This window comes from Podarcis pityusensis, assembly GCF_964106645.2.
Source record: "Podarcis pityusensis genome assembly, chromosome: 13".
NCBI lineage: Eukaryota > Metazoa > Chordata > Lepidosauria > Squamata > Lacertidae > Podarcis > Podarcis pityusensis.
Window position 1 is genome coordinate 35,633,118 of NC_138038.1, and position 27,541 is coordinate 35,660,658.

The 27,541-nt window shown below is 49.0% G+C and overlaps 1 protein-coding gene across 6 annotated transcripts; it reads right to left on the reverse strand.

The window, feature by feature from the left end:
• On the reverse strand, positions 1-24,891 carry TULP2 (TUB like protein 2). 6 transcript variants are annotated; one of them, XM_080976164.1, is made up of 18 exons: positions 24,793-24,891; positions 23,842-24,014; positions 22,817-22,938; positions 19,881-19,930; positions 18,214-18,258; positions 16,360-16,411; positions 15,384-15,540; positions 14,635-14,760; positions 13,211-13,330; positions 11,547-11,741; positions 9,653-9,844; positions 9,175-9,311; positions 6,911-7,093; positions 4,706-4,818; positions 3,889-4,003; positions 2,289-2,387; positions 2,005-2,176; positions 1-821 (listed from the first exon to the last, which is right to left on the reverse strand). In XM_080976164.1, the coding sequence occupies exons 2-18, from the start codon at positions 23,906-23,908 to the stop codon at positions 688-690; spliced, it is 2,079 nt and encodes a 692-aa protein (XP_080832290.1). In that variant the 5' UTR covers positions 23,909-24,014; positions 24,793-24,891; the 3' UTR covers positions 1-687. The 6 variants fall into 6 exon arrangements, with proteins under 6 accessions (XP_080832290.1, XP_080832291.1, XP_080832294.1 ...); XM_080976165.1 differs by lacking the exon at positions 18,214-18,258 and having other exon boundaries at positions 24,793-24,890; XM_080976168.1 differs by lacking the exons at positions 22,817-22,938; positions 24,793-24,891 and having other exon boundaries at positions 23,842-23,956.
• Between the last annotated feature and the right edge of the window lie 2,650 nt (positions 24,892-27,541).

The following is a 27,541-nucleotide window of genomic DNA, read 5'->3' on the forward strand; positions in this document are numbered from 1 at the left end:
TGATCTCTGGGTAAGCTTTATTTCCAATCTATTACCCAATTTGATAGAGAAGGGAAAATAGGTGGGGTTGCAGCTTCAGCCCATAGTTTCAAAATGGCTGCCCCTTCCCTTGTTCTGAATTCATGAAGCTGGCAGAAGTTGCTGTTTCTTCAAGTGCTTTGTTGTTTCTTCAGTAACGGAGCTTTGGTCCACATCTGGTGAGATGGTATGTTTCTTGCATAGATGGATATTAATTAGTTACTTTGGGGGGGGGGGGAGGAAGTGGGGGGGGGGAGTTAGGACATAACAAGCCTTAACCAAAGTAGCAAGGTCCAAAGGTTAAGTGACACAGGTCAGAAATCAGGTTGGGCAGGGGGAGTTTCAAAGTGAATAAAAAATCAGAATCAAAACAAGAAAGACGGAGATGAAGTCAAAGGTTTGGGGGCTACAGGAAATGGTGAAGATACTTTGGCAGGAAATGGCTTGTCGGGATTTGAATGGGGAGCAGCAAAAGGGGAAATCACATGCCAGCTTGACGGCAACAGGTCATGTGGAGGTCCAGCCTGACAAAAGACGGGAAGGTTGGAGGTAGAAGGTGGGCAATACTGAAAGCAAAACAGTTTGTGTCCAGTTTTACGAGGCAGCAGGAAGCAATCCGGGGCAAAAGCCACAGAGGTTGGATGTCAGAGAAGTCGGCGGGATGGCTCTCTACTCGCAAGCAATTTTCCCGTCGAAGCTAGACAGGCAGATGGCAAAGGCCTGAACGGCACAGAGAGGGAACCGGTAATCCATGGTGAACACATCGGGCGCCACACGACCAAACTGCAGCATAATGTAGTTAGCTGGATGGCAGGGATGGGAAAAGAGCACCAATGAGACAGGAAACTCTGTACGTAATCTCTGCTGCTAAACATGCAGACAAAACGCCTTTGAAGACATCCACCCTGGTCCACCACCTCGCCGGCCTGCCCACCTGTTATGTACTGAGTTGAATAGGATCCAAAATGCAGCAGTCTGATTGGTCCTAGAACAATAGGATTCAGAATGCAGCAGTCTGATTGGTTCTAGAACAATAGGACCAAGAATGCAGCAGTCTGATTGGTCCACAGGAGCCACCCAATCCAGCTCCAGGTGGAAGTGAATCTGCAACCTGATTGGCCTACAGAAGAATCCCGGAATTAGCCAATCACATGGGGCCCATTGTGTAAATAATGCATATAAAGCAGACATTCTGGGGGAACTTCCATTCCTCCTCATCACTATGAGCTGAATAATGAGCATGAAATCCACTCTCGACTCCCGAGTATATTTCACTACCCATCTCCCCATTCTTCAAAACCACATGCTCAGGGTGCTCTCCTCCAAAGATACATACCCCACCACCACCTCCGTTTACTACATACAGCCAAACCTCTGCTCAAACTTTCCTTCAGCCTGTGATAAACACAGGGAGGGGTGTGTATCTTTGAGAGGTCCTGTTCTTTTGAAAGATGGCTGCTGGGTGGTGCGAATAGCTTTCTTACGCCTATGGAGCTTGGTGAATAGAGGTAACTTGGTTACACAGAGATCCTTGTGTAGCATGTCTGCACAAGCCAATGTTTGTACAATCTACTCCTGTAAATATGTAATTTGTGCACTCAGGTCTGTGCGACCTTTACGTCCAAAGGTTTCTTGTGCATTGCCGAGATGCAGCTATATCCGGGCTGGGACTGTTAGGCCAGAGCGGTCTCCCTTAATTTGGCGCCCTCTGTTTGTTCTGGACTACAACTCCCATCATCCCTGACCATTGGCTCCACTGCCTGGGGCTGATGGGAGTGGTTCGTCCAACAACACCCCGAAGGCACCAGGATGGGGAGGCCATACCAGAGAATCCCTTGCCCACGAAGGAAGTGGTCCTTCTAAGCCTGTTTGATTGGAAGGAAGTCCCAGTGAACCGGCCTTGCTTATGAGCGGCTGTGGCTTAAGTTACTGGGCTGCAGCACTTTCGCCTCGAGTCGCCTCCTCTCAACTCCGCCCACTACTCACGGTCGTCTTCTGAGATGATCTGGAAGTTCTTCACGGAGGCCTGTGTGACGCGCCCTCGGAAGTTGAGCACGTAGGACTGGGTCTCCTCGTTCCAAGCCGGCATCTTGTTCTGGAGTTTGATCAGGTTCTGCATGTTCCGGTTCTGGTACCGAGTCAGGAGGGTCTCATGTTCCTACCAACAACACAGACATGGGGGATGTTTTATGCTGGCGGCTTCAGCCCTAGAAGGGCACTAGAAGGAGCGGGACTGCCTGCCAGTCTCCATGCCGCAGTGAACCACTCACATTCTTAGGCCGGATGCAGATCCTTTCGTTGTCCGCGTCCACACCAGGGATTATCACTGTCATTTTCCGTGGGCCTCTGAATCCCAGCACATTGGTTTCCTATAAAGGAGGCGAGGAAAGGAGCAAAAAGCAACATATAATAATAATAATAATAATAATAATAATAATAGTAATAATAATAATAATAATAATAATAATAATAATAAACTCTCCTATTGCCTCACATTGGACAGATTTCTGCATTGCAGGGGGTTGGACTAAATGACCCCACGGGGTGCCTTCCAATTTTATGATTCTATTCACTCTGCCATCGGGTTGTTACTGTCGCTTTATTATTCATTTATGTAGCATATTGTGAATTCTGCAAATGCATATCTAAGAAGCCACCTCGTACCAAGTCATACCACTGATCTATCCACTCAGTATTGTTTACACTGACTGGCAGCAACCCTCCAGGGTTTCAGGCAGGGGTCTCTCCCAGCCCTACTTGAGGGTGTGTGCGTGCTAGGGATTGAACCTGGGGCCTTCTGCATGCAAACCAGCTGTCCCAGCACCCAGAAACAACTCTTCTCCTATCTGTGTGCAATGCAATGGATAGATTCTAAAGCTATCACCTGAAACAGAAGCCAACATTCTCATTTTGTAGTAATAATATTAATAATAATAATAATTATTATTATTTATACCCTGCCCATCTGGCTGGGTTTCCCCACACACTCTGGGCAGCTCCCAACAGAATTAAACGCACAATAAAACTTCAGACATTAAAAACTTCCCTAAACAGGGCTGCCTACAGATGTCTTCAAAAAGTCAGGCACAGTGGTACCTCAGGTTACATACGCTTCAGGTTACAGACTCCGCTAACCCAAAAATATTACCTCGGGTTAAGAACTTTGCTTCAGGATGAGAACAGAAATCGTGCAGCAGCGGCGCAGCGGGAGGCCCCATTAGCTAAAGTGGTGCTTCAGGTTAAGAACAGTTTCAGGTTAAGAATGGACCTCCAGAACGAATTAAGTACTTAACCCGAGGTACCACTGTAGTTGTTTATTTCCCTGACATCTGATGGGAGGGTGTTCCGCAGGGCAGGCACCACTACTGAAAAGGCCCTCTGCCTGGTTCCCTGTAACCTCACTTCTCACAGTGAGGGAACTGCCAGAAGGTCCTCAGTGTCCAGGCGGAACGATGGGGGTGGAGATGCTCCTTCAGGTATACTGGGCCGAGGACTCAACCATCGTTGTCCCACTGGGAGAAAAAGCTGCTTCACCACAAGTGAAAACACCACAAGTGGTCAGAAGGTGATAAATAAAGCAGGGATGGAGGAGCTCTGGGCCTCCGGATGTTGTTGGACCCAAACTCCCATCAGCCTCAGACTAATCACCAGGGATCGATGGGAGCTGTAGCCCAACATCTTTGTGGGACTACAGGCTCATCTCATCTCTGTAGTAAAGGCAACAGAGGTTTCTGCTTATACAGGCCATTCCTCCATCCAACTCAGTGTTGCCCATTTTGGCAGTTGGTGGCACTTTGAGATCTTGGGTCTTTCCTACTGCCCAGGCTCCTCCCCTCATTCCAGCAGGGCCCACTCTCCATTCAAGCTTACATAGCAAATGGCAACCAGCTCTTGCCGCAGCTGGGCTGTTTCTGGAACAAAAGGTTTCTTATCTGGGTTCATCCCATTGTCAAACACGGTAAATTTGGTTCCCAGTACATTGGACCTAGAAGCAGGTTGGGGGGGGGGGAGAGAAACGCTTATTTTAGAAATGTTATACCTTATCCTCAACTCCCCTGCTTCCCAATTAATAAATAACAATCCAAAACCCAAAATCAAAGGAAAATACAAATGAAGAACAAGAACACTGCTAAAAATAAAATGCGGCGGCCTAGAATGAAACTTAAGTGTTTGTGTCTCCCAGCTAAGGATCATTTGTGCATACATTAAAAAAATGAGGACAAATTCTCAATAAACAAGATGCCTGAAAGGACAATGGCTTAATAGCCACTTCCTGCTCCTTATGGGAATTGTTTTTGAACACCACCTCCAGAAAAACTGGGCAACTCCAAAGATCACTATCATCACTTTGAACTTTAAATTGCTCCAAGAAAAGAGGCTGCCTCGCTTGCTCTGTGGTTTTCTTTGGCGATAACTTATAGGAGGCGTTGTAGGTCCTTGCCTATGAATGCTCTTGGCCCAATAAATGGGTAGTTACTAAGGTGCTGTAGGGCTGGATGTTTGGGGTGATGTGACCACAGCAACATAACGGTGACAGGCCCTAGCACTCTAGGGTCTCGGTCTTTCACATCACCTGAGCTTCCTGAGATGGCATGGATTGAACCTGGGGCCACCTGCACGCAAACCAGGCACCCTCCCAACTCTGCCACAGCCCTGCCAATGCAAGATGGGGTTGAAACAGACTCACCTGACTTTCCCAATGTAGTTATCTCCATCCCTTGACAGATCAATGGGGTCCAGTGAAATGAGGTAGTTGGAAGTCTTGCTTTTCTTCCTCTTCCGCCCAGACATAATGAATCGCTGAAGGAGAATACACAGCAACGGTCAGTGAGATGGGTCCCTGGCAAGCCTCCCTCCTGCAATGGCTAGCATCCCCTTTCTGATCCACACAGGTATCTTTACATTTCCCTTTCTCTGGATATTGTTGGACTACAACTCCCTGACCGCCGGCTGCACTGACTGGGATCGATGCGAGATGGAATCCAACAATATCTACAGGCCCAAGGCTCTCCATCCCAGTTTAAGCCACTTCCATCCAGAATAATTGCAGAGACTTTATCGCAGGTGTGGGGAACTTGTGCCCCCCCCCAATGTTGTGGGTCTACAACTCCCAACAAGCATGGCCATGGGAGCTGTAGTTTGGCCAGATCTGGAGGCCCATGGGTCCCTCATGACCTACTTTTAACATCTCCAGTGAAGTTCCAAATGTATTGGAAAACAACCCTGGGATATAATTGCTAAGCAGTGTCAAATCACAGGAAGCGGTACAAATTGCACCTCCTTCTAGAGTAATTACCTATAGGTTCTTGAACAATATGATTGATAAGACTAGATATTTCCATTGGCAGCTTCCTCCTCTGAAGCTTGTTGCAACCTACTAAGAACATGGATCCATCTAGCCTTTCATTACTGTTTACTACACTATCTGACAGCAGTTTTCCAGAATTTCGGGCAGGGGACTCTCCTGGCCATGCCTAGAGATTGTACCTGGGACCTCTTCCATGGAACATCTTTCGAAGGTGAGAGAGAATACATACACCAGTGTGAGGGCTGGCATATGTGAGGCACTTGCTTTTTTGCCTCTAACAACATCGCTGAGAGGTTGGTAAGGCCAGGGCCACAGTGATTGCCATGGCAGTGGGGAAGGCCCTTATGAGGCTGGAAACCATCCATTGAGAGAGAGAGATGAGCTCCCAGGATTGCCGCCTTAACTGAATTGCCAGACTTTTCTTTCCCATTAGACACCACTGTTCACCATTTCTGACCTTTTCTTTCTCACTATATATCCCCACCAAGTAAGGCTAAAACATGGGTAGGCAAACTAAGGCCTGGGGGCTGGATCCGGCCCAATCGCCTTCTCAATCTGGCCCGCGGACTGTCCGGGAATCAGCGTGTTTTTACATGAGTAGAATGTGTCCTTTTAGTGTGGTGCAGTGGTTAAGAGCGGTAGTCTCGTAATCTGGGGAACCGGGTTCGCGTCTCCGCTCCTCCACATGCAGCTGCTGGGTGACCTTGGGCCAGTCACACTTCTTTGAAGTCTCTCAGCCCCACTCACCTCACAGAGTGTTTGTTGTGGGGGGGGGGGGAGGGAAAGGAGAATGTTAGCCGCTTTGAGACTCCTTAAAAGGAGTGAAAGGTGGGATATCAAATCCAAACTCTTCTTCTTCTTCTTCTTCTTCTTCTTTTATTTAAAATGCATCTCTGGGTTATTTGTGGGGCATAGGAATTTGTTCATTCCCCCCCCAAAAAATATAGTCCAGCCCCCCACAAGGTCTGAGGGACAGTGGACCGGCCCCCTGCTGAAAAGGTTTGCTGACCCCTGGGCTAAAACTTCATTCATCTGATGGACTCCAGTCCATGGGTCGGCAAACTAAGGCCCGGGGGCTGGATCCAACCCAATTGCCCTCTGGATCCAGCCCGCGTACGGTCTGGGAATCGCCGTGTGGATCGGCGTGGGGATTCTGATGGTTCGGGCTGCACCATCCCCCCCCCTTCCACCACGGTGCCGCCTCCTCCCTCCCTCCTCCTGGCTTCTCCCTGCCCTGCCTAGAGGAGGAAGGGGGCTGGGCTTTGTTGAGCCACGGTTGGCTGAGCGCCATTTTAAGCAGCCCCTCTACAGAGCCAGCCCTTTCGCACCACTCATCATCCCTCCACCGCCGCCAGCCCTTGCCGCTCACAAGGCACAGGTAAGCAGCCACCGGGGCTCATCCAGTGCTGTGGAGAAAGGAGGGGAGAGTTGTGGGGGGATCCCCCCCAAATATAGTCCGGCCCCCCACAAGGTCTGAGGGACAGTGGACCGGCCCCCTGCGGAAAACGTTTGCTGACCCCTGAAAGCAGGTTTGTTGTTGTTGTTGTTTCTAAAGGCACAGAATTCTTTCTCGCGTGCAGATACCTTCTTTCCGTTTTCCATCTCCAGATGCAGGTAGTAGAAGGGAAAGATGCCCTTGTCCATCCCCTTCCGGTCCCGTGTGATGCGACACTGGATTGTACTGCCTTGAGGAGCGGGTTTCAGTACAAATTCTTCTAGGTCATCCAAATTGAGGGACAAAGGGGTGCTACATTCTTCACTGGGAGACTGAGAGGGGAAAAAATAACGATAGACTGCTTCTTAAGGCGAGTTAGAGATTGCTTTTGGGGAAAACCTCACAAAGCAGTTAACATGGAAATAGGAAAACAATAAGCATCAATTGAAACAAAATTAAAACAACCAAGTGACAAGGGGGAACAAATCCTTTTCGATAACTGGACCTCTCCTCCCTTTGGGGCAAGATGGTCCTTAAGTAGCCCATCTGAAGGAGGGAAATGCACTCAGGTGGAATACTGGGAATTAGATGGCAGCTTTTCAGACAATTCAGTCTTCTCTCTTTCCTTCCCAAGGCAAGATTGTCCTCAGATGGGAGGTGTTTTGGAAGGAATGAGGTAGGGTAGCTCAGTCAACAGCAACTGTTCTCTCCTTTAACTGCTTGCTTGGCTCCTTGCTCTTATATGTGGACCACAAGTGCTTCAAACACATGGAATCCTATGGATCATAGTTCTGTGAGAGGCTAAAGCAGGGAAGGGGGACCTATGGCACTCAATATGTTATTGAACTACAGCTCCCAGCTTCCCTGGCCATTGGCAATACTCAGTGGGGCAACTGGGAGTTGGAGTCCAACAACTTTTAGAGAGCCAAAAGCTGACAAATTTTATCGAACACCTCAAGCCATGTGATTATTAATTCCCTCAAAGCTAATGTTGGATCAACATGAATATTGGGATTTCCCAAGCCTAATTAAACACAACTTAAGCAATTATCGCAGAGAATAGACTCTTCGTTCCTGTATGGTTTATGACCTTGTAAAAGGAATACTCTGTTCCACGGCCGTCTTGCCCAAGAGGCAATGTGAGCTGACCGCCTCAGGCTTCTGGATCCACAGGAGCAGCAGATCCCAGTGTAGATCTTTATTCCCCTCCTTGTTCCTGATGTAGATATTCACTCACCCCTTCTTCCCTGGCGGGGAGGGGGCACCATTTTGCCTCAGGTGCCAAAATGTCTTGGGCTGGCCCTGCTCTGTGCTAAAACATAAATCTTAAAATAGCCAATTTTGACTCCCTGGTTTTTAAAAGGTAGTGTGTTTAGGGTGTGTGTGTGTGTGTGTAAAGCTGGAGAAGAAAACCAGGCACTTGTTATGTAGGCCTATGCCCGGCCAATCTCCTCCTGGCCTAAAGAACCTCTATGAGAGAATTCTCAGCAAACCCACAAAAAGAACCACATTTTCCAAGTTACCTCAGCAGAAACAGTGCTCTTGTGCTCATGTCCAGTTTGCAGACTTCCCACAGGCCTCTGGTCTGCCACTGTGAGAACAGGATGCTGGACTAAATGGGCCACTGGCCTGATCCAGCAAGCATGTCTTATGCTCTTAAACTATGACAGTTGAACCATTTGTAAACCCTGTTTTAAGTTTGTGGCACTGCCCTTCAAGGGAGCAGCACAGCAACAGATGTGTTCCATCTGAACCCATTTTTTAAGTCCTTCACCCACCATTCTTTCCACATATTTGGGAGTGCCTTTTTTCACCTTTAGACTTCTCCCTATATAAAAGTGTGTTGAGGGGGGGAAACTTGTCCATTTCACTGTGGCCAGTTTCCATTACTGTTCTCTAGCCATGGATAAAGGGGAGAGAGAGAGAGCATTGTCCGTTTCCACAAATGCACTGGTTCTTTCAACCACCCCAAATTTGTCTGTCGAAACTGACAATAATTTCCCCCAACCTTGTCCGTTTCTGTGGAGACCAGGGCAGGGGGACAATGAACGAAATGGTGCTGGGGTGAGGTGAAGGTGTACCTATGGAATAGCATCCGAGTAGAGTTGCAGGACATTGGGGGCAACAGCTAGGATAGGGGGGTGGGGGGGGGGCTTCTCTCACATTAGCACAACTGCATACTGTACACACCATATATTTAAAGCATGCAACGTTTCCCCTATAGAATCATGGGAACTGTAGTTTGATAAGGGTGCTGGGGATTGTAAGTATGTATGTGTAAACTTCACCTCCAAGGATTTTGGGGGGGAAGCCATGCACTTTAAATATATGGTATGTGCCCAGCCACATATATCCCGAGTGATCATTCAGATGCTTGAAAAGGGGATGCTCAATTTCAGCCATAGGCTCTTACGGTGGCCGAGTCAATTTCCTCACGGAAGTACATAAGAATGTCTTGATCCTTGTCCTTGAAGTCTTCATCTTCGTCATCCTTCTCTTCGTCATCTTCGTCTTCCTCACTCTGGCTTCTCCTTCCATTGGTGAGAGACCCTGAGAAGAGCAAGGAGGATTGTGAAGGATGGGGTGGAATCCAGTCACTAATCTCTCTCTGTCTCCCCCTTCTACCTCTTTAGATCAGGGGCATAGCCTATACATTGCATGCCTATTTTAACAGCCATTAATGCTAGAAAGTTGTTGTTGTTTTAAAAAACTAGCTACCTAAGGTCCTCATGACCCTTAATTCTGTGCTAAACATCACTGGATGTTTGCAGAGAGCTGCAGAAACACACACAACTCTTGGCTATATCTTGGCTATATCTCAGAACTCTTTGCCAAGATCAGTGAAAGAGCAGTTTGGCAGATGATCCCCTTCCAGCTGGAAGGCCACTCACCTCTGTGTGCAAGCATCCTGTCCCGGGGCTTTTTCATGGGTGAGGGTGGGACTGTCAACTCCTGGGATGACTCCCCCTCACTGTCAGAATTGCTGAGCAATGTGTCGACATGGCAGGCTTCGCCAGTGGTATCCTTGGACCCTGTAGATTCTAGGTCCATGTCTTCTCTCTGCGGTTCATTCTCAAAATGGTCTAAGATGTGAAATCAATTCTGTTACTGCCCTCTTCTGGCTTGTTCTCGTCTCCACGCCACCTTCTACCTCCTGTCCCAGGGATGCTTCAGACCTTGTATCAGGCGTGTGGGGAGTCTCAGGCCCTCTAGATGTGGCTGAACTACAGCTCCCATCATTCCTACCCATTGGCCCCATTTGCCGGGGCTGATGGGAGTTGTAGTTCAACAACAGCTGGAAGGCCAAAAGTTCCCCACACTTGCTTTATATTTTAGAGACCAGAAGTACATAACACACAAACCATGTCATTCACCAATGTGTCCCTGTATACCCCACAGCGTTTCCAGAAAAAAATACAAGTGAGCAACAGCCTAGCAAGGATTGATGTCAGGTAACAGATGATGGAAAAGACTGTTCCTGAGACCCTTAACTGCTGCAAGTCAGAATAGACAATATTGGGCGCCATGGTCCATTGGCTTGGCTCATATAGGATAGCTTTGTGTGTCTGTATATTCACTTCGGCATATATTGTTTGAACATCAGATGTAATTTCTGCACCCAGGGAACACACACGCCAGTCTATATTCCTGTCTGCATGCAGTTTAGGAACAATGGCTCATATTTGACATGGGGAATAATGTAAGAAGATGGGCCTTGTTGTCTTTCTACTTCTTCCTTGCTTGCCCCCTCCCTCCATGAACCCATTTGCACACTCTTTGCACTCTGTCTTATTAAACACAGATCCACTGTGCATCCCCCATACTTGCTCGCTCATTCCATTCCTGATCTTGTGCTAAAGCAGAGGGCGACCAGCGCTGGACTAGGACCTGGAGATCGAAGTTTGAATCCCTACTCAGCCATGAAGCTCACTGGGTACCTTGGGACAGCCACTGCCTCTCAGCCTAACCTACCCAAAGGGTTGTTGTTGGGGATTAAATGAGGAAGGGAGATGTCATGTGCTCAGTGGTCTGTGTCTGCCTGAGCTTGAGTCTGGACTAAGGATTCTGAGCTCCTGTGTTCTGATTCGATACATGATGTCCAATCACAGAACATTTCAAGATATGGGCTTCTGCCATTGGCCCTTGAACTCTTGAGTCGTGATTCGCAGCTTGGAAGTTTAGACAGCCAATCACGTTGGGAGTGGGAGTGGCCCAGGCTTTTGGGAATGTATATAAGCAGTTGCTTTGCCCCCGTTTCCCAGTCATGTAGTTCAATAAAGGTCCTTGCTGTTATCGCTGTGTCTTGCCTCATGGGAACCCACCTACACTTCAGGAGAGAACTGTGTATGTCACCTGAGGCCCTTGTATGAAAGGTGGGGGAAATGTAATTTATTAACTAACATGGTCATTTGTATACTACATAATTGTCAAGGTGGCTTCTAAACTTGAGCCTGGAAACTGTTTAGCAACCAATGAAGTCGATGCAAAATTGGAGCGGCCCACCGCTTGGCAGCTGCATTTAAAATGGAAGTTTCTGAGCTGCCTTTTTTGGCAGCTTTTATACGGAAAGCGTTGCAGCAGTGGCATGTTATCTTACTACTCGCATATGCACAGCTTTAAATGCAAATTTTCCTGCCCTGTTAAGAGTATACATGCTTCCCTGGCACAGTTATTTAGAAACGGGGCACATGCTCAAAACACAAGCTCATACTCCCTTGCCTCAAGAGTGGGCTTTTCTTCTTTCCATGCCTCCTTGTACTCTTATGCAAAACTCTGGAGTCTCACCTTCCATATCCATGATGATGGATGGAGCTTTCTGTATTGGGGATGAGGCTTCCTTTTCCAACAGGGGTGCCTGGAACTCGCAGCCAGGAGCCTCGCCTTCCATGTCCACAATGTTAGACGGAACAGCCTCTCTGAGTGACAAGACTTCCTTCTTTGACCTGGAAGCCTGGCTATGTCGCTGGGCACTGGGGCGCCCTGCAGGTGGTAAGAAAGAGATAACAATGACCTCAGGGGTTATGAATGACATGTGCCTTAAATAGCAAGCCAGCAAAAGCCCAGTTCTGTAACTTGAGGTAGGGGGGTGTAAATAAGAAAAAATGCATTATTTATGCTGTTAGTGTCCAACCATGCGAAGGGAGAAGGAAATCTCATATAAGAAGCCCTGAATTCCCACTGGAATTTGATCAGTGGATGTCTAGCTCAGTCTCTCTCTCTCTCTCTGGTTCCTGTGATTTCACTAGATTATGCTCTCACGTTTTTCAGCCTTTATCTGCATCAGAACTAGAAACTTGCCATTTTAAAATGAGGCCCAAAGTGTGAGATTATTGATTAGATCTCCTAATTTCTTTTTGTAAAACCTGTTGCAGGAAGACCTACAAACAGGCCCTGTTCCTAGGGGAGTGGGGATAGGTAATTTAATTATTCTTTTATTATTTATTAAAGTTGTATGCCACCCTTCACCTGTAGATCTCAGGGCGGTTCACAACATAACCCTTTTTGTAGCAATATTTCGCCGATTTAATTTGCCACTTCTCTTGAAGCTGCCATTTCTCGTATTATACCCGTGTTCTCCAACCCCCGTTCATGGATAAAGGCAACTTTGGTGGTGACTGCTTCAGGAGATGGCACCGGGGAAAGGGTTAAATCCCTTCTTTTATTTATTTTGCTACAATAGAAAATAAAAGACGGCAACAAACTAACAATGAAAGCCTTCTTCAAACCCCGTTACCAGAGTGACTAATTAAGCAGCAATTCCTCACAAGCTCTGCTGAACAGGAAGAAATAAAATGGGCAGAAGCTTGAAGGGGGAAGTTTTTAACTAAAGGCACATTAGTTCTGAAGCCTCGGGCGAATTTTGCACTGGGCAGCTAAGCCCTATAATTTTTTTTCTTTTTCTCCACAGATCAGGTCTGGGGGAAAACACAAGCAGACAATGCTGGAACGCAACAATCTGGTGAGTGGCAACAACATTATTATCCATTATAAAGCCCCCTAAGATTTGCTATATGCTGTATATCTGGAATGAACAGGGGTAAAAACTTTGCTACTCCTTATTCCCACAGCAACTCCTCGTAGAAACCACACCACCAGCTATCTCCTCCTCATAAATTTAAGCTTTTAGACCTTCTCTCCCTGCACTGGGGAAGCGACTAGTAGCGGGAATCCCCTCAAATCAACTAGGAACATCAGCAGAGGTATTTCCCGCATTGGGGTACCTGTGCGCCCTGCAGACTGCCTAATATAGCTGCCTCTGCCTTTCGGGAACCCCTCTCTGAATAAGAGAACTTTGTCCTTGGACATGTGCAAAGCAGTACGAGTCTTGTTGACTCAGCTCTGGTGCCTGGCAACCGAGCATCAGAGGCAGTTGCTTAGCAACCACTAACGGTATCGCAGTGGTGAATGTTCAGCAACCTGGTTCTTCTCCCCCCTGCCCCCCCTTTCACCTTCTCTCTGTTTGGCCTGCCAGCCGTTCTTGGGAGCTGATTCGTTCCTGTTGATAGGCTGGGTTTCTTCCAAAATGGCCACTTCCAGCTCCTCCTCCAGCTGGGCCTCATCAAAGAAATCTGTGGAGAGGGAAGGGCACAAAGACCACACAGAGGCTGTTCAATCAAGCACTGGATAAATTTTGTTGAATAAAATAAAAATAAATAAAGGTGAAAGGGTGCTGAAGACCTCAGGGAAGAGAGGAAACAGGTGGTGGGGATTATAATAATTCTAAGGTCTCAAATATAGAATAAATGTTCATAAACGTACAAGGCGAACGAATACACAAGTATATAAACCTCATGTCTGAAATAGTACAGGAAGCCATTTTGACTCTCCTCAAATATTTCTCTGCAAGGAGGAAGAAAATGGGAAAAGCTTCCAATTGACTTTGGACTGTAGGGGTTTACACCTCTCTGCTAATACAGTCTAGCAAGTATGTGTTAAGCTGAGCAAACTATCGATATGCCTAAGAGATTAGGGAACTAAAGTATTTACCATCTCAAAGTGATGGCCAGGCTACCCAGAAAATGCTATCAAGTAAGGCATTATCAGGTATCCTGGCAGACAGGAGAGAAGCAGCGCTCTCACATTTCTGCTGGGGACCACCTCTTTCTGTGATGTATGTATGATGTTTGGGGGGTGGTCTTGGGTTACAGGGTGGGCAATTTCAAAAGTCTTTACAGGGGCTTGCTCGAGGGTCTCCTCCCTCCTGCGTGTGGTGAGTGGGGACCCTGTTGCAATAGCTGATTTCCTTTAATAAAGATCAGGCTTATTAGCCGCTTTGCTTTCAGTATACTCTGGCTGGCCTCTGCTTTCTCTCTGACCGATAGAGATTTCCTGAGGGACTCTTAAGGGCTTCCCATAAGGAAAAGAGAGATATTTTCTTATAACAGGGATAATCACCAGTTATTCCTGGAAAGAGAAGTGCAAGATTTCAGAGCCTATGGGGTGGGGAACTTTTTTCTTCCCAAGGGCCACATTACCTTCTGGACAATTATTCTGAGGGCCACATGTGCTGGGCGGGGTCAGAGGGCAAAAGGGGGAGGAGCAATGAAAGTAAATTTTACCATGGCACGGTAGGCTAGTCCCCACCCACTCTTGCCTCTATCCTTCCTCCAGACAAGCAAGAGTCATTATCAGCAACGCAAAAACACTGAAAACAGGCTACTGAGGAGTGTGGCCTGAGGAGAGGAAGTGTGGCCTGGGAAGGGTTATGAGGAAGTCTCAAGGGGAGAGACGGCTGTTGTGCCCATGGCCCTGATTGTGGGCTTCCCAAGGGCATCTGGCTGGCTACTGAGAGAACAGGAAGCTGGACTAGTTGGGCCACTGGCCTGATCCAGCAAAGCTCTTCTTCTTATATTACCGTATGTTCTTTTGTTACCTGGAAAGGGTTCCTGGCATTCCCCTTGGCCGTTGTGTGTCCGGTTCATCTGCACAGAGTTACCCCACATATGAGCGCCAAGGTGGGCCTCTGGGACCGATTCCACGAGGAAAGGGTTGCATGTACCTTTGGAAAGACAGGCGGATTATCGTTCAGCGGGCATCAAATCTCATCCGAGAAAAGCTCCGAACTCTCCACGCCATCCATTTTATCTACCATTTAGCTGAGAAGGGCAAATTTTGGTCCAGTACCGAAGTGGGTTGGTTGTGGACCTCAAGGATCCGAGTTTGAATCCACCCACAGGGTGATCATGGTCTAGTCACGGTCTCTCAGCATAACCTACCTCACAAGGTGGTTATGATGATATACCGGGGGGGGGAGGGGGCGAGAGAACCATTTACACCCCCTCAAGCTCCTTGGAGAAAAGGGGGGTGCCTTTAATATAATTATCAAAGCTCATCCCTGACTGCTTTTCCCCTGCTTTGCCCCCTTCTGTAGCCTTCAAAGGTGCAAATTTAAATGCATGCTGGTTAAATGTGTGCACATTTGAAGTTACTAATCACTTTGCAGCTCTGTTTATTTAAAAAATAATTATTACAATAAAAAAGCCTCCTCGTAGATTGGAATTTCATCCTACGCGATGGGATATGTCAACGTTCCCAAAGCCCCACCCAACAAAAGGATTTAAATGCCGAGAGCAGGCTGCTAGGCCACATGATCTCCTCAGGCTGGGCAGTGCTGATACTCACTATTGCACAGGCTATGCTCACTGCAAGACTCCATGAGTGGGACGCGTTCCTCTGGCTTGCGCCTCCCACGGCGCCCCTTCACCTTGGCCTCCGTGTTGGCCTGGACCATGAGCGGCTCCTGGCGCTTGCGCCGTTGCTTCTTTTCGATGATACGGCGCTGGAAGGGTGTACAGAGAGATGGTCAGAAACGGAAGCAGGGTTAAATAGAAGAAGGAGAGTTTGGACTTGATACCCTGCCTTTCACTCCCCTTAAGCAGTCTCAAAGCGGCTAACAATCTCCTTTCCCTTCCTCCCCCACAACAAACACTCTGTGAGGTGAGTGGGGCTGAGAGACTTCAGAGAAGTGTGACTGGCCCAAGGTCACCCAGCACTTGCATGTGGAGGAGCAGGGAAGCGAACCCGGTTCACCAGATTACAAGTCCACCGCTCTTAACCACTAAACCACACTGGTGTAGAGGAGGGTGCTGTGTATATTCAACACTTTTTTGGTGGCTGTGGTTTGCAGTACAGTCACCTCTTTCTTTGCGGTTTTATGCCAACACCCACAGCACTTTTATCAATATACAAATACCGATGTCCTATTTTTTTACCATTAAAAGCACTGGATTGGAGATTAGATGACCTTTTGTGTCTCTTCCAATTCTACAGTTCTATGATTCTAAGACTCACGTCAATTGCAATGATTCCCCTCTATTTGCCTCCCCCATTAAGAGATCCCACAGACGAGTTCTGCCAAAAACCCAGATCTAAACCCTTGTGCTGGAATACACTGCAGCAGCTGAATTATGGGGTGTGTTGCCCTTGCCATATTCAAGAACCTTTTAAACAAAGCATTGCCACTTACAGATAACACACGCCAAGCAACTGCATCCCTGCAGCTCGAGAGCTGTCTACCCCACCCCACCAAGAAGGTCCCCAGCAATGTTCAAGCTCCTCCCCACTCCCGAGAGTTTGGCCCGCTCCTAAGGCAAGGTACCTGGATCTCCAGTTTCTGCTTCCGGATGAACGCTGCTTCGTCATTGCCATTGCTAGAAGAGAAAGGGGTACCAGCATCAGGAGGTGAATTGGAGAGGGAGTGGAGGCGGCGGTACAAATTCCGGTACATTCTGAGATGTGGCATCACTCTGCCAGCTCCGGGGCAGCCCCACCTGCTAGAGGGGTCAGTCCCCAGGATTGCTGCTCCCTGGGGGTTCTGAGTGCCATGGCGCTGAAAGGATTTTGTGACCTCACAAAAGCCTCAAAGGCCCAGCCACGGTGGAGGCGGAAAAATGGACAAGGCCATGTCCACACGCTCATCATAACTTATAAGTTATAAAGCCCTCCGTGCTCTCGAACTCCTGCAACACTCACAAAAAAATGGCAGTGTTGTGGCACCTTAAAGACTACGGTCACATCCACACGGCACATTGAAAGCACATGGCTTCCTCCAGAGGATCCTGGAAATTGCTGCTTACCCCTTAGAGAGAGCTACAATTCCCAGCATCCTTAGCAAAGGTACGGTTCCCATGATTCTTTGGGGGAAGCCACATGCTTTGAATGTATGGTATGGATGATGTGACCTGCCAGTTGCCATGGCATATAAGCTATCGTGGACTACGGTTTTATTTCAGCAGATGGAGTCGGCTAATTCTGAGGTGCTGCTCAGATGTTGTGGATTGCACAACTCCCATAAGCCACAGCCAGCATAGCGACCTGACGGGGATGAGGGAATCTGCAGCCCACAACACCTGGCCACATCTGGCTTAGGTGCCATAATAAATATGTTCAACTTCAGGTGGCTCAAAGACACTCTGTAATTTTTGGTGTAGCAGAATAACATGGATACCCTCTGTATTGTTCACACTGATGGAAAGAGGAGTTACAAGTGAGGAAGAAACAAGATGGGCTCCACTATTTTAAAACTAGGCCCATTCCCTAAAGTAGGGATGGGGATTCTGTGGCCTTCCAGACTCCCATCAGCCCCATTCAGAAGGCTAACAGTTAGGGACGATGGAGCTGTAACAAGACAGCATCTAGGACTGAATGGAGCTGAGTTCAAATCAAAATAAGGCTTAATAAAGATGCTTAGGATTTCCAAAATGCTTTGAAACATTCAAGGCACTTTACACGCACAACTGTACGGCAGGCTGGTATTATTTAGAGGTGCTGCCTGAATAAATAATGGATTCGTTCCCTGATGAGACCTGCACAGATTTTCCTATGACTAAACCGATAGTTTTGAAGGGAGAAAATATGCTGGGTTTTTCTTTATATGTAGATATATGATGGCACTGGGGCCAAGAGGCATCCCTTCTGTGTTATAATTAAAGGGGAATGGCATTTTTCAGCTGAAGTTTGTGTAAGTGCTTTTATTTAAAAATAGCGAACATTCGCCGAAACGTGTTGCCCGATTAATCGGTGTCGTTTCAGTCAAAAAGGGCCTTAATGTATCAACCCAGCCAATGAACGGTTGCAGCCCTGATGTTCATTTAGCTCTGCTTTATACCATTTTGAAATGGACGTTTTTGTCAGTAAGTGCATAGCTGGGGAACATACAAAGCTGTCCAACTGCTGGCCCACCTGGCTCCATATTGTCTACACTGGCTGTGGCTCTCCAGGGTTTCAGACCTGGGTCACTCTCAGTCCTACCTTTCTGCCTGGAAAAGAGGTGCTGCGCCACTACCTTTGCATTGATACAGCTGTAAATGTTTCCGCGTACGACCAGCCTCTGCCTCTTAACCACTATGCTGTTATCTCAGTTGCAATACTCAGCTAAGCAGCTAGCAAGCTAGGCAGACAGGCAGACTAAGAAGACCAGTTCTTACTAAATTCCCTTCCTCCCCTTCCTTACCTCCCAGGGGTGGGTGAAGCATTTTTACTTGTGGATTCCGTGAGGCTGCAAGAAAACGGTGCAGGTGGGTCAGACCACCAAAAAGAAAAATGCTTTCTGAATGCTCAGGCCCTAAATACGTCCTGACACTAGCAAGCAGAAAAGTCATATTTGCTGTAAAATGTCCAGTGCTCCTACAGGCAAACCACACAGGGACAGGGACAGTCCCAACGGCAGGCTGGGAGATTAGCGCAATCTGCAAGAACGGGGCAGCACAGGCAAGGGATTGCTGAGACAGTTGCACAACACCTCTCTTTATTTAATTACGCTCACACACTTCTGCTCCTGCCAAGCTCTCTGGGCTGTTTGCATCTACTATATATTTTGAGAAGTTGTTTGTTTGCTATGCCTTTGGGACGCATAACGGCAGAAGGAAGCAGGATGGTTTTCACTTAGCACCCAAAGGACTACAGCATTGGCACCCTCAAGCAAGTATCTCTGGGAAAGAGCATCCCATAAGTGGTATATTCATCATGTTTTATATGGAGAGGCCAGGGACTGAACCAGGGACCTTCTCCAGCCCAAGCGTATGGTCTGCCACCAAACTGCAGCTACTGGAAGCCTTGAAGAGCCAGTCTGAAAGGAGCAGAGGGACCCGGCTCAAACTTCCATCATCCCTGATCATTGTCCATGCTGCCTGGGGCTGATGGGAGTTAAGAGTCAACAATATCTGAAGGACATCAGGTTGAGGCAGGCTATAGGAGCATCGCTGCAGCTCTACATGGGGCTACCTTTGAAGGTGACCCAGAAACTACAACTAATCCAGAATGTGGCAGCTAGACTTGTTCCTCGGCCCAGTATACCTGAAGGAGCGTCTCCACCCCCATTGTCCAGCCTGGACACTGAGGTCCAGCTCCGAGGGCCTCCTGGCGGTTCCCTCACTGTGAGAAGTGAAGCTACAGGGAACCAGGCAGAGGGCCTTCTCAGTAGTGGCGCCCGCCCTGCAGAACACCCTCCCACCAGATGTCAAGGAAATAAACAACTATCTGACTTTTAGAAGACATCTGAAGGCAGCCCTGTTTAGAGAAGTTTTTTAATGTTTGATGTTTTATTGTGTTTTTAATATTCTGTTGGGAGCCGCCCAGAATGGCTGGGGAAACGCAGCCAGATGGGTGAGTTATAAAATTATTATTATTATTATTGCATTTCTTTTACACACATTTAAGCTTCAGTGCTAAAGTGGGAAACCTGTGGCCCTCCAGATGTTGCTAAGCTATAATACAAAGTCCTGCGTCTTCACAAACAAATCTTTTAGGTGCCACAAGGCTCTTGGTTGCTTTGTGCAACAGACAAACACAACTGCCTGCCCTGAAATGTATCCCTAGGGAATATATTTGGGGGTGTGAGGGGCGGTGAGCCAGAGCAGCTAAACTGACATATAGAATTCATTAAGTCTGTGGCACAGACATCTCTTCTAACAGCAGCCTCACAAGTGGGTTCTTAAACGAAAATGACCTCCGGAGGCTAAGAGCATGGATTAAAAGCGTGAGGCGAACGGGCGAGGCTATCCACACAAGGCATCTGTTCTCTTTCTAAGGTGGACGGGATAGAATTAGCCTCAGGAGGGATTAGCAAGAATAACAGCCAACAGTACACACCCACCCACCCAGAAGAGCTCGTGCGCTTACATTTTATGCCTTGCTGGAGATGGTTGGACCGCAGCAGGATCGAACTGCATCTGTCAAGCAGAAAAAACCAGATGATGGATAGAGAGACACAATATTACTTTTGATTTTTAAAATCATTTCCCCCCCTGCTGTCACCTACGACACAGCCGTCTTTGCCCTGAGCCTTTAGGACTCTCAATTCACTGCCAATCTTGGCTTCTCTTTGCTAGTGTCACAAATCACTAGTTCTCGCTTCTCGATCCAGAGTTCCCAGGTGTGACTTCTGGCACCTTCCAACACTCCCTTAAAAAAATGGTGCCAGATATTTATCTTTCGGTAGAGAACGACAGCTTGCCGCCATTTGATCAATGCAATCAAATGACACCCTGCACCCGGAATCCTGCTCAAGGACGAGCCCAAGCTCCCTTCTTAACTCACCGCTTTCACCCAGGGAAAGCCCCAAACCCCCAAACGGCAAGGCTGAGGTTGGATCCTGTCTTCTCCCTCCTAGCTCTGGTCTTCGGACTGCAGCTGGCTAAGATAGGTGCAGAAGGGCGGGGGGAGCACGCAGTGGAGCAGCTCCTCTTCCCCTGCCAAACCAGCATCAGATTCTCCTAATCAGCTTTGTGACTTTGTCTGCCTTAAGTCTGCAGGACCTGTGGCTGCCTCGAAAGGTGCCTGCTGCCCAGTGGCCTTGGGATTCAGGTGTGCAAGCAGCCAGTGGCTGGGCTGCTAAACCCTGAGCAAGTCTTTCCTGCACAGTGCGTGTCTGTCGAGAGCGAGCAAGAGGAAAAGCTTGCATTTGAGTGAGCAGCTGCAGAACTATGGCTACATCCATGCACACATATACGAATAGGGCAGTGGTTCCCAATCGTCTCCCGGCTCCCTACCCACTTGAATGCTGCTAAGGGTCTTGGCAGACCACTTCATAGTTTTTCTGCCAGTTGTAGCAACTGTTATGCGCTGTGGTGGGCAGGGTTGCAAAGTCAGGAGCATTTCAGACCCTGATTTCTCACGGTCCAAACCTGAGACCCTGGGGCAGCCCCTGGTGATGTTATGATGGGGCCCCCCCAGTGATATCACAGGGCAGGCCCTGGAGATGGAGGTTAATTGGGAGGCAGTAGTAGAGGAGGGTGGAACCCCTCAGGGTGTCTATGCTGCAATTTGCACCCAGCTCCTGCTGAGCTGAAGCTTGCAAGATGCATGAACAGTAAAGGCACTCTCTCCCACCTGGAGATTCAGACTGGCAAGCCTACTGGTAGATGCTGCATGATTTTTAACGATGCTTTTTACTGCTGCTTTTATTTCCTATCGATTGCACTTTATTGTACAGTGGATGCTCAGGTTACAGACGCTTCAGGTTACAGACTCCACTAACCCAGAAATAGTACCTCGGGTTAAGAACTTTGCTTCAGGATGAGAACAGAAATCGGGCGGCGGTGGCGGGAGGCCCCATTAGCTAAAGTGGTACCTCAGGTTAAGAACGGACCTCCGGAACGAATTAAGTTCTTAACCAGAGGTACCACTGTACTACAATTTGAATTCCCCAGAATTCCTCCTGGCCCTGTTGCTCCTCTCCTTGCTGGCCAGAGCAAGGAGAAACAGCACCAACCTTCAGTTGCCTCGTGCTCTCCCTAGCAGAGGTTGGTCCATTAGGGCAAACGTTGGGACGCAGGTGGCGCTGTGGGTTAAACCACAGAGCCTAGGACTTGCTAATCAGAAGATTGGCGGTTCGAATCCCCGCGATGGGGTGAGCTCCCGTTGCTCGATCCCTGCTCCTGCCAACCTAGCAGTTCAAAAGCACGTCAAAGTGCAAGCAGATAAATAGGTACCGCTCCGGCAGGAAGGTAAATGGCGTTTCCGTGCGCTGCTCTGGTTCGCCAGAAGCGGCTTAGTTATGCTGGCCACATGACCCGGAAGCTGTACGCCGGCTCCCTCAGCCAATAAAGTGAGATGAGTGCCGCAACCCCAGAGTCGGTCACGACTGGACCTAATGGTCAGGGGTCCCTTTACCTTTTACCTGGCACTGCCCCACCGGCCTCAGACTGCCCTGAGCCAGCTCACATCTGCTGACTTTCTTACCGACAACCAGTCCAGGGATGTGGTACTGCCTCTCCATTTCCTCTTCCTTACTCTCAATGCTGCCCTTTGTACAATTTGGCAGGAAGCAGGAGGATGGGGGCAAGACTAGAATTGGTCGGCTTCCCTGCTTGCCATTGGCTCTAGCTCCACCTACTGTTGACCTCCTTGCATTCCACCCTCCCTGTCCAAAGAGCACAGTCACAACTGACTCTCCATCTGGTGGTTGTAGGGACTGAGCCAAGAGGTAGGGGGCAAGCAGATGGGCAGCAGGGGCAGAAGTGAGGAGGTGGTGGTGGACCCATCACTCAGCAAGGGGGTCCACTGGGCATCTTTTCGACAGCCTGAAGCTGCAGACACCAACGTTCTCTAAACTGAACTAAAAAATCTCCCATTAGCTTCACCTTCCTCTGTTAGCTTACCTCCTCTGGCGAGATCAGTCTTAGTGACATGTTGATATCATTGTTCCAATTGAGCATGGCTCCAGCGTCCTTTAATATCCTTCCAGGAAATCCACGAAACCTACGGCTTGTATGTTTTGAGTCCGCTTTGCATAAAGGAGCCCTTTCAGGCTTTGCAAAGACACCACAAGTTCTAAGACAGCATTACAGCTGGGAAAGAACAAATTCCAGTTCAGAAACTGAGGTCAATAGATCAACCAGAGTTGAAGAACTTAGAACTTGCGCTTAATATATTTTTCCCCGTCCTCCAGCTCTCAGCAGCTGCTTTACACACTAGTTCCTTCAGTGCTCAAGGTCACCATACAAGCTACCGTTTGCTGATTGGACAATGGGTAATCTTGGCGATGCCACAAAGGATTAAAAAGATGTTCCATTCTGGAATAAAGAATTCCAGAATGTAGAGACAGAGGCACTCACCATTCTACTGGATGCCAACACAGACGTGGCTTGGCTGGTTCCAGAGGGGCTTAGTAGCTGTGCCAACAGAGGCTCTTCCCATGGGCAGAGGGGAGTGGATTCCAGTCTTATCCGCGCCCTAACTTTCCTCCAAAAGGAGCCCAGAGCAGCAAACACATGAAAATAAAACAATTTAAACACCTAAAAAAGAATTCCAATGCAGATACAGACTGAGAAAGATCTCTGTTATCGTTGGAAGCTAAGTTGTTGGCTTGTGGGGAGAAGAAAGTCTTCAGTAGGCACTGCAAAGACAACAGAAGCAGCACCTGTCTTATATTTAACAAGGGAATTCCAAAGAGATGGTGCCACCACTTGAAAGGCCTGGTTTCTATATTGTGCAGAATGGACTATCTGCTGCAGACCTTCACCTGCAGAGCAGTGATTGATTGGATATATAAGGGGAAAGACAAATGCTCAGGCATCCTGGTCCCAAACTACATATATCTTCCAGGTGGCTCATTGGCAGCCTGTGCAATTCTTTTAGCTGTATGCGTCGTAACATGGCGGCAGTATCCTGCTCCGGTGAATGGTAGAGCCACTGCTTTTTGCACTAGTTGCCCAACAGTAAGGGCTTATTTGCTCCGCCCATGGCTACAGATGCAACTTACCGGTACATTTCATATGCAGTGGTACCTCAGGTTAAGTACTTAATTCGTTCCGGAGGTCCGTTCTTAACCTGAAACTGTTCTTAACCTGAAGCACCACTTTAGCTAATGGGGCCTCCCACTGCCGCCGCACGATTTCTGTTCTCATCCTGAGGTAAAGTTCTTAACCCAAAGTACTATTTCTGGGTTAGCAGAGTCTGTAACCTGAAGCGTATGTAACCCGAGGTACCACTGTATACACGTACTAGCTGGCACACTTACCATTTCTTGCAGTAATTGAGAAATGCATACTTACCATGCAGATAAAACTATCATTTCTGACATTTCTATCCCCTATGCATTTTGGAAAGTTGACTGTCTGTTTGATATGCATTTGCACACCTCTTAAAATCCTGTAATTTTGCATGATGGTTCCTGAGATCTTTGTTTGGACTCCACTGGACACCATTTGAATCAATTTCGAAATGGCTCTGATTTTCTGGTTTCTTTGAATTCCCAAACAATGCTGGGTATGAGGCTGCTTGTGAACTATAAACAAGACTTCTTTCGTTTTGCTGCAAGAGACAAACATAATTAGCCTTCTGGAAATACTACCAACAGAGTTATTTTTAAATTATTATTTACTGGAATGACTTCTAGTCACTGTTATCACTGGGTGGCATTCAGGCAAGTTTTACTCAGAATACTGTAGACCCACTGAAATGAATAAGACTGAGATACCTCAGTTAATTAACCACCCCACAATCTTTGTTTTGCTCAGTAAAGATCTCCTCCTGTTTATTGTGTCTCCATGCTGAGGTATCTGCCCCTGTTGAATTTCTGCCTGACACTGGAAGCAGCAAAGCCTAGTGCCTCCGTCAGCAGATTTTTAAAAGCAGGCAGCCTTACGAAGCAAATTTCAGAGGGGTAACCAGCATATTAAGGAATACATTTTACTGTAGCAGAAGCTTTCCCGGATCAGCGCTCGCGAAGCGCCTTATACCTCTAGCCAGTGGCGTAGCGTGGGTTGTCAGCACCCGGGGCAAGGCAAGTAATTTGCGCCCCCTAACCCATGGATTTGCGCCCCCTAGCCCGTGGATTTGCGCCCCCTAACCCTAACCCCCAGATGTTGCGCCCGGTGTGGCCGGCCCCCCCTGCACCCCCCACGCTACGCCACTGCCTCTAGCTTGTGATTTCCAATGCACTCTGCCCATGCTCAGAAATACATTCGCCAGTTAGCAGATCACACGCGGCCGCTGCTAAATTCTCGCTCTCCAAATAAATCCGGGCTCTAATTGCGCCTTAAATTAACTTCTATCGCCTTCCTCTCTGCGCCCTCTAGCGTCCGTTTACCAGAAAACACGGATAAACGGAGGAAAAGGGGGGATGCAGCTATTTGGGAAGGAGGAGGACGGGGGCGTGGCCGTCTATGCAAAAGACGTTGGAAGGTGGGGGCATGACGCAAATAGAGCGCCGGACGTGACAGAGCGAAGGTGGCGTAGCCGGTGAGGCCCGGACTAGAGAGGGGGCGTGGCTAGGCATGCAGATATAGGGGCGGGGCCTGCTTGGGTGAAATATACTCAGAGTCGCAAAGTGATTTCATGCTCTTTATTCAGCTCATAGTGGTGAGGAGGAATGAATGAATGTCCCCTCACAGTATCTGCTTTATATACATTATTTACACAATGGGCTGCACATGATTGGCTAATTCTGGAATTCTACTGTAAGCCAATCAGGTTGTGGATTCACTTCTATCTGGAGCAGGATTGGGTGGTTCCTGCCAACCAATCATACTGCTGCATTGTTCTAGGACCAATCAGACTGCTGCATTCTGAATCCTATTGTTCTAGGACCAATCAGACTGCTGCCTTTTGGATCCTATTGTTCTAGGACCAATCAGACTGCTACAGTTTGGATCCTATTCAACTCAGTACATAACACCCCTCCCCTCTAAGTTCCAGTCCTGCCCGGGAGGTCGCATTCATAGTCCTCAAGGTATGCCGGCGGCCTACGTGTGCGTTGTGGCCTGGGGTGTTCCCTGGTCCGGGCTCCGGGTTCTGGCTCGTGTTCCAAGGATGCTGGCTGTGATGCGGCTGTTTGGTCTGGTGCAACCGGCTCGCTCAGTCGTGGTTCTGGTTCCGGTGTCCTTTCGGCCTCACGGGTCCTCTCTGTATTTACTGATTCTGCCTCTCCTGCTGGCCCCTCCTGCTCTATGGGCCTCACTGCCCCGCTGTTCCCTTGGGACTCCTCTGACCTGTCCTCCTCCTGGTTTTCTCCCGGGAATCGTCGCCGTATCTGGTCGCAGTGGCGGCGCCAGCATTGCCCCCCATCCGTTAGCACCTCGTACGACACGGGGCCAGTGACCCTGGTGATTGTGGCGGGTACCCATGCTGGGCCTGCCCCAAAATTCTTTGCGTACACTGGGTCCTGGGCCTCGAAGGTCCGGGGGTTCCTGCCTTCCCCCACCACTACCTCATCCTGAGCTCTATCGGGGTGAAGGCGGTCCAATCTGATTGCAAGGCGCCGACCCATTAGTAGTTCAGCGGGGCTCCGGCCAGTCGTTGAGCTGGGGGTGCTGTGCTGTGCTAGAAGGAATGTGGCAAGGCGGTACTCCCAGTCCCCTTGCGTCATGCGGCGAAGGGTGTCCTTGGTGGTCCGCACCATGCGTTCTGCTTGGCCATTGGTGGCAGGGTGGAACGGCGCCGAACGGATGTGGCGGATGGCGTTCTGCGCTGTGAAGGTTTGGAATTCTCCTGACGTAAATGCAGTCCCGTTGTCTGAGACGAGAGTGTCAGGGAGCCCGTGGGTTGCAAACAGCCTGCGTAGTACCCGGATGGCTGCGGACGTGGAAGTGGACGGTACCAGTGCGACTTCCAGCCATTTGGTGTAGGAGTCCACCACTATGAAGAATGTTTTCCCCTGAAAGGGGCCAGCGAAATCCACATGCAGGCGTGACCATGGTGCTCGGGCGGACTCCCAGGACTGGACTGGGGCCCTTGGGGGATCTGGGCGGGATTCTTGGCAGGCCTGGCAGTGTTTGACCCAGGCCTCTATCTCTCCATTGATCCCCGGCCACCACACATAACTCCTGGCAAGGGCCTTCATTCTTACTACCCCTGGATGTGTCTCGTGTAGGGCTGTGAGGACCCTTTTGCAGAGGGGCTGGGGAACAACGACTCTGCTTCCCCATAACAGGCACCCCTTGTGGGCCGACAGTTCATGTTTGCGGGTTGTGTAGCCGGCGAATTCTGGCCCGGGGCTGCTGCTGGGCCATCCCCTCCACACCCAGTCCAGGACCCGGGAGATGACCCTATCTTTCTTGGAATGGTGTGCAACTTCTTGTGCCTGAATGGGGCGGTCGGGAAGCAGCTCCAGGCTCATAACCTCTTGTGCAGGTGCTGGGTCAGGGCCTGTTTCCGGTAGTGGTAGCCTGCTGAGGGCGTCCGCATGGCCCATCGCCTTCCCAGGTCGGTGAATCAGTGCATACTGGTAGCTGGCAAGGAAAATTGACCACCTGAGGACGCGAGGAGACAGCACTTGGGGGGTCTGCTTTTCGGGGGCAAACAAGCCAAGCAACGGCTTGTGGTCAGTCACCACGGTGAAGGGCCGCCCGTACAAGAAATCATGGAATTTTTTTACTCCCTTTACGATTGCCAGACCCTCCTTGTCGATTTGCGAGTAGTTCCGCTCGGTTGTGTTGAGTGTCTGGGAAAAGTACGCCACCGGTACCTCTCTTCCATCCGGGAGTTGGTGCCCCAGGACAGCTCCAATGCCATAGGGTGAGGCGTCGCATGCTAGCACCACCGGCAGCCTCTCGTCGAAGTGTGCCAAGACCGAGTTTGAGACAAGCAAGTCCTTGACTGCCTGGAATGCGGCCTCCTGGCGCTGGCCCCACACCCAAGGGGCCCGCTTGTCCAGGAGTCTGTGTAGGGGCTCCGCTACCGCCGCCTTGTGGGGAAGGAAGGAATGGTAAAAGTTCAATAGTCCCAAGAAGGCCTGAAGTTCAGTCTTGCTCTTGGGCGCTGGGGCATCACAAATGGCCCGTACCTTGTCCCCAGTCGGGTGGACCCCTTCTGCGTCCACCATAAATCCCAGAAAGTCC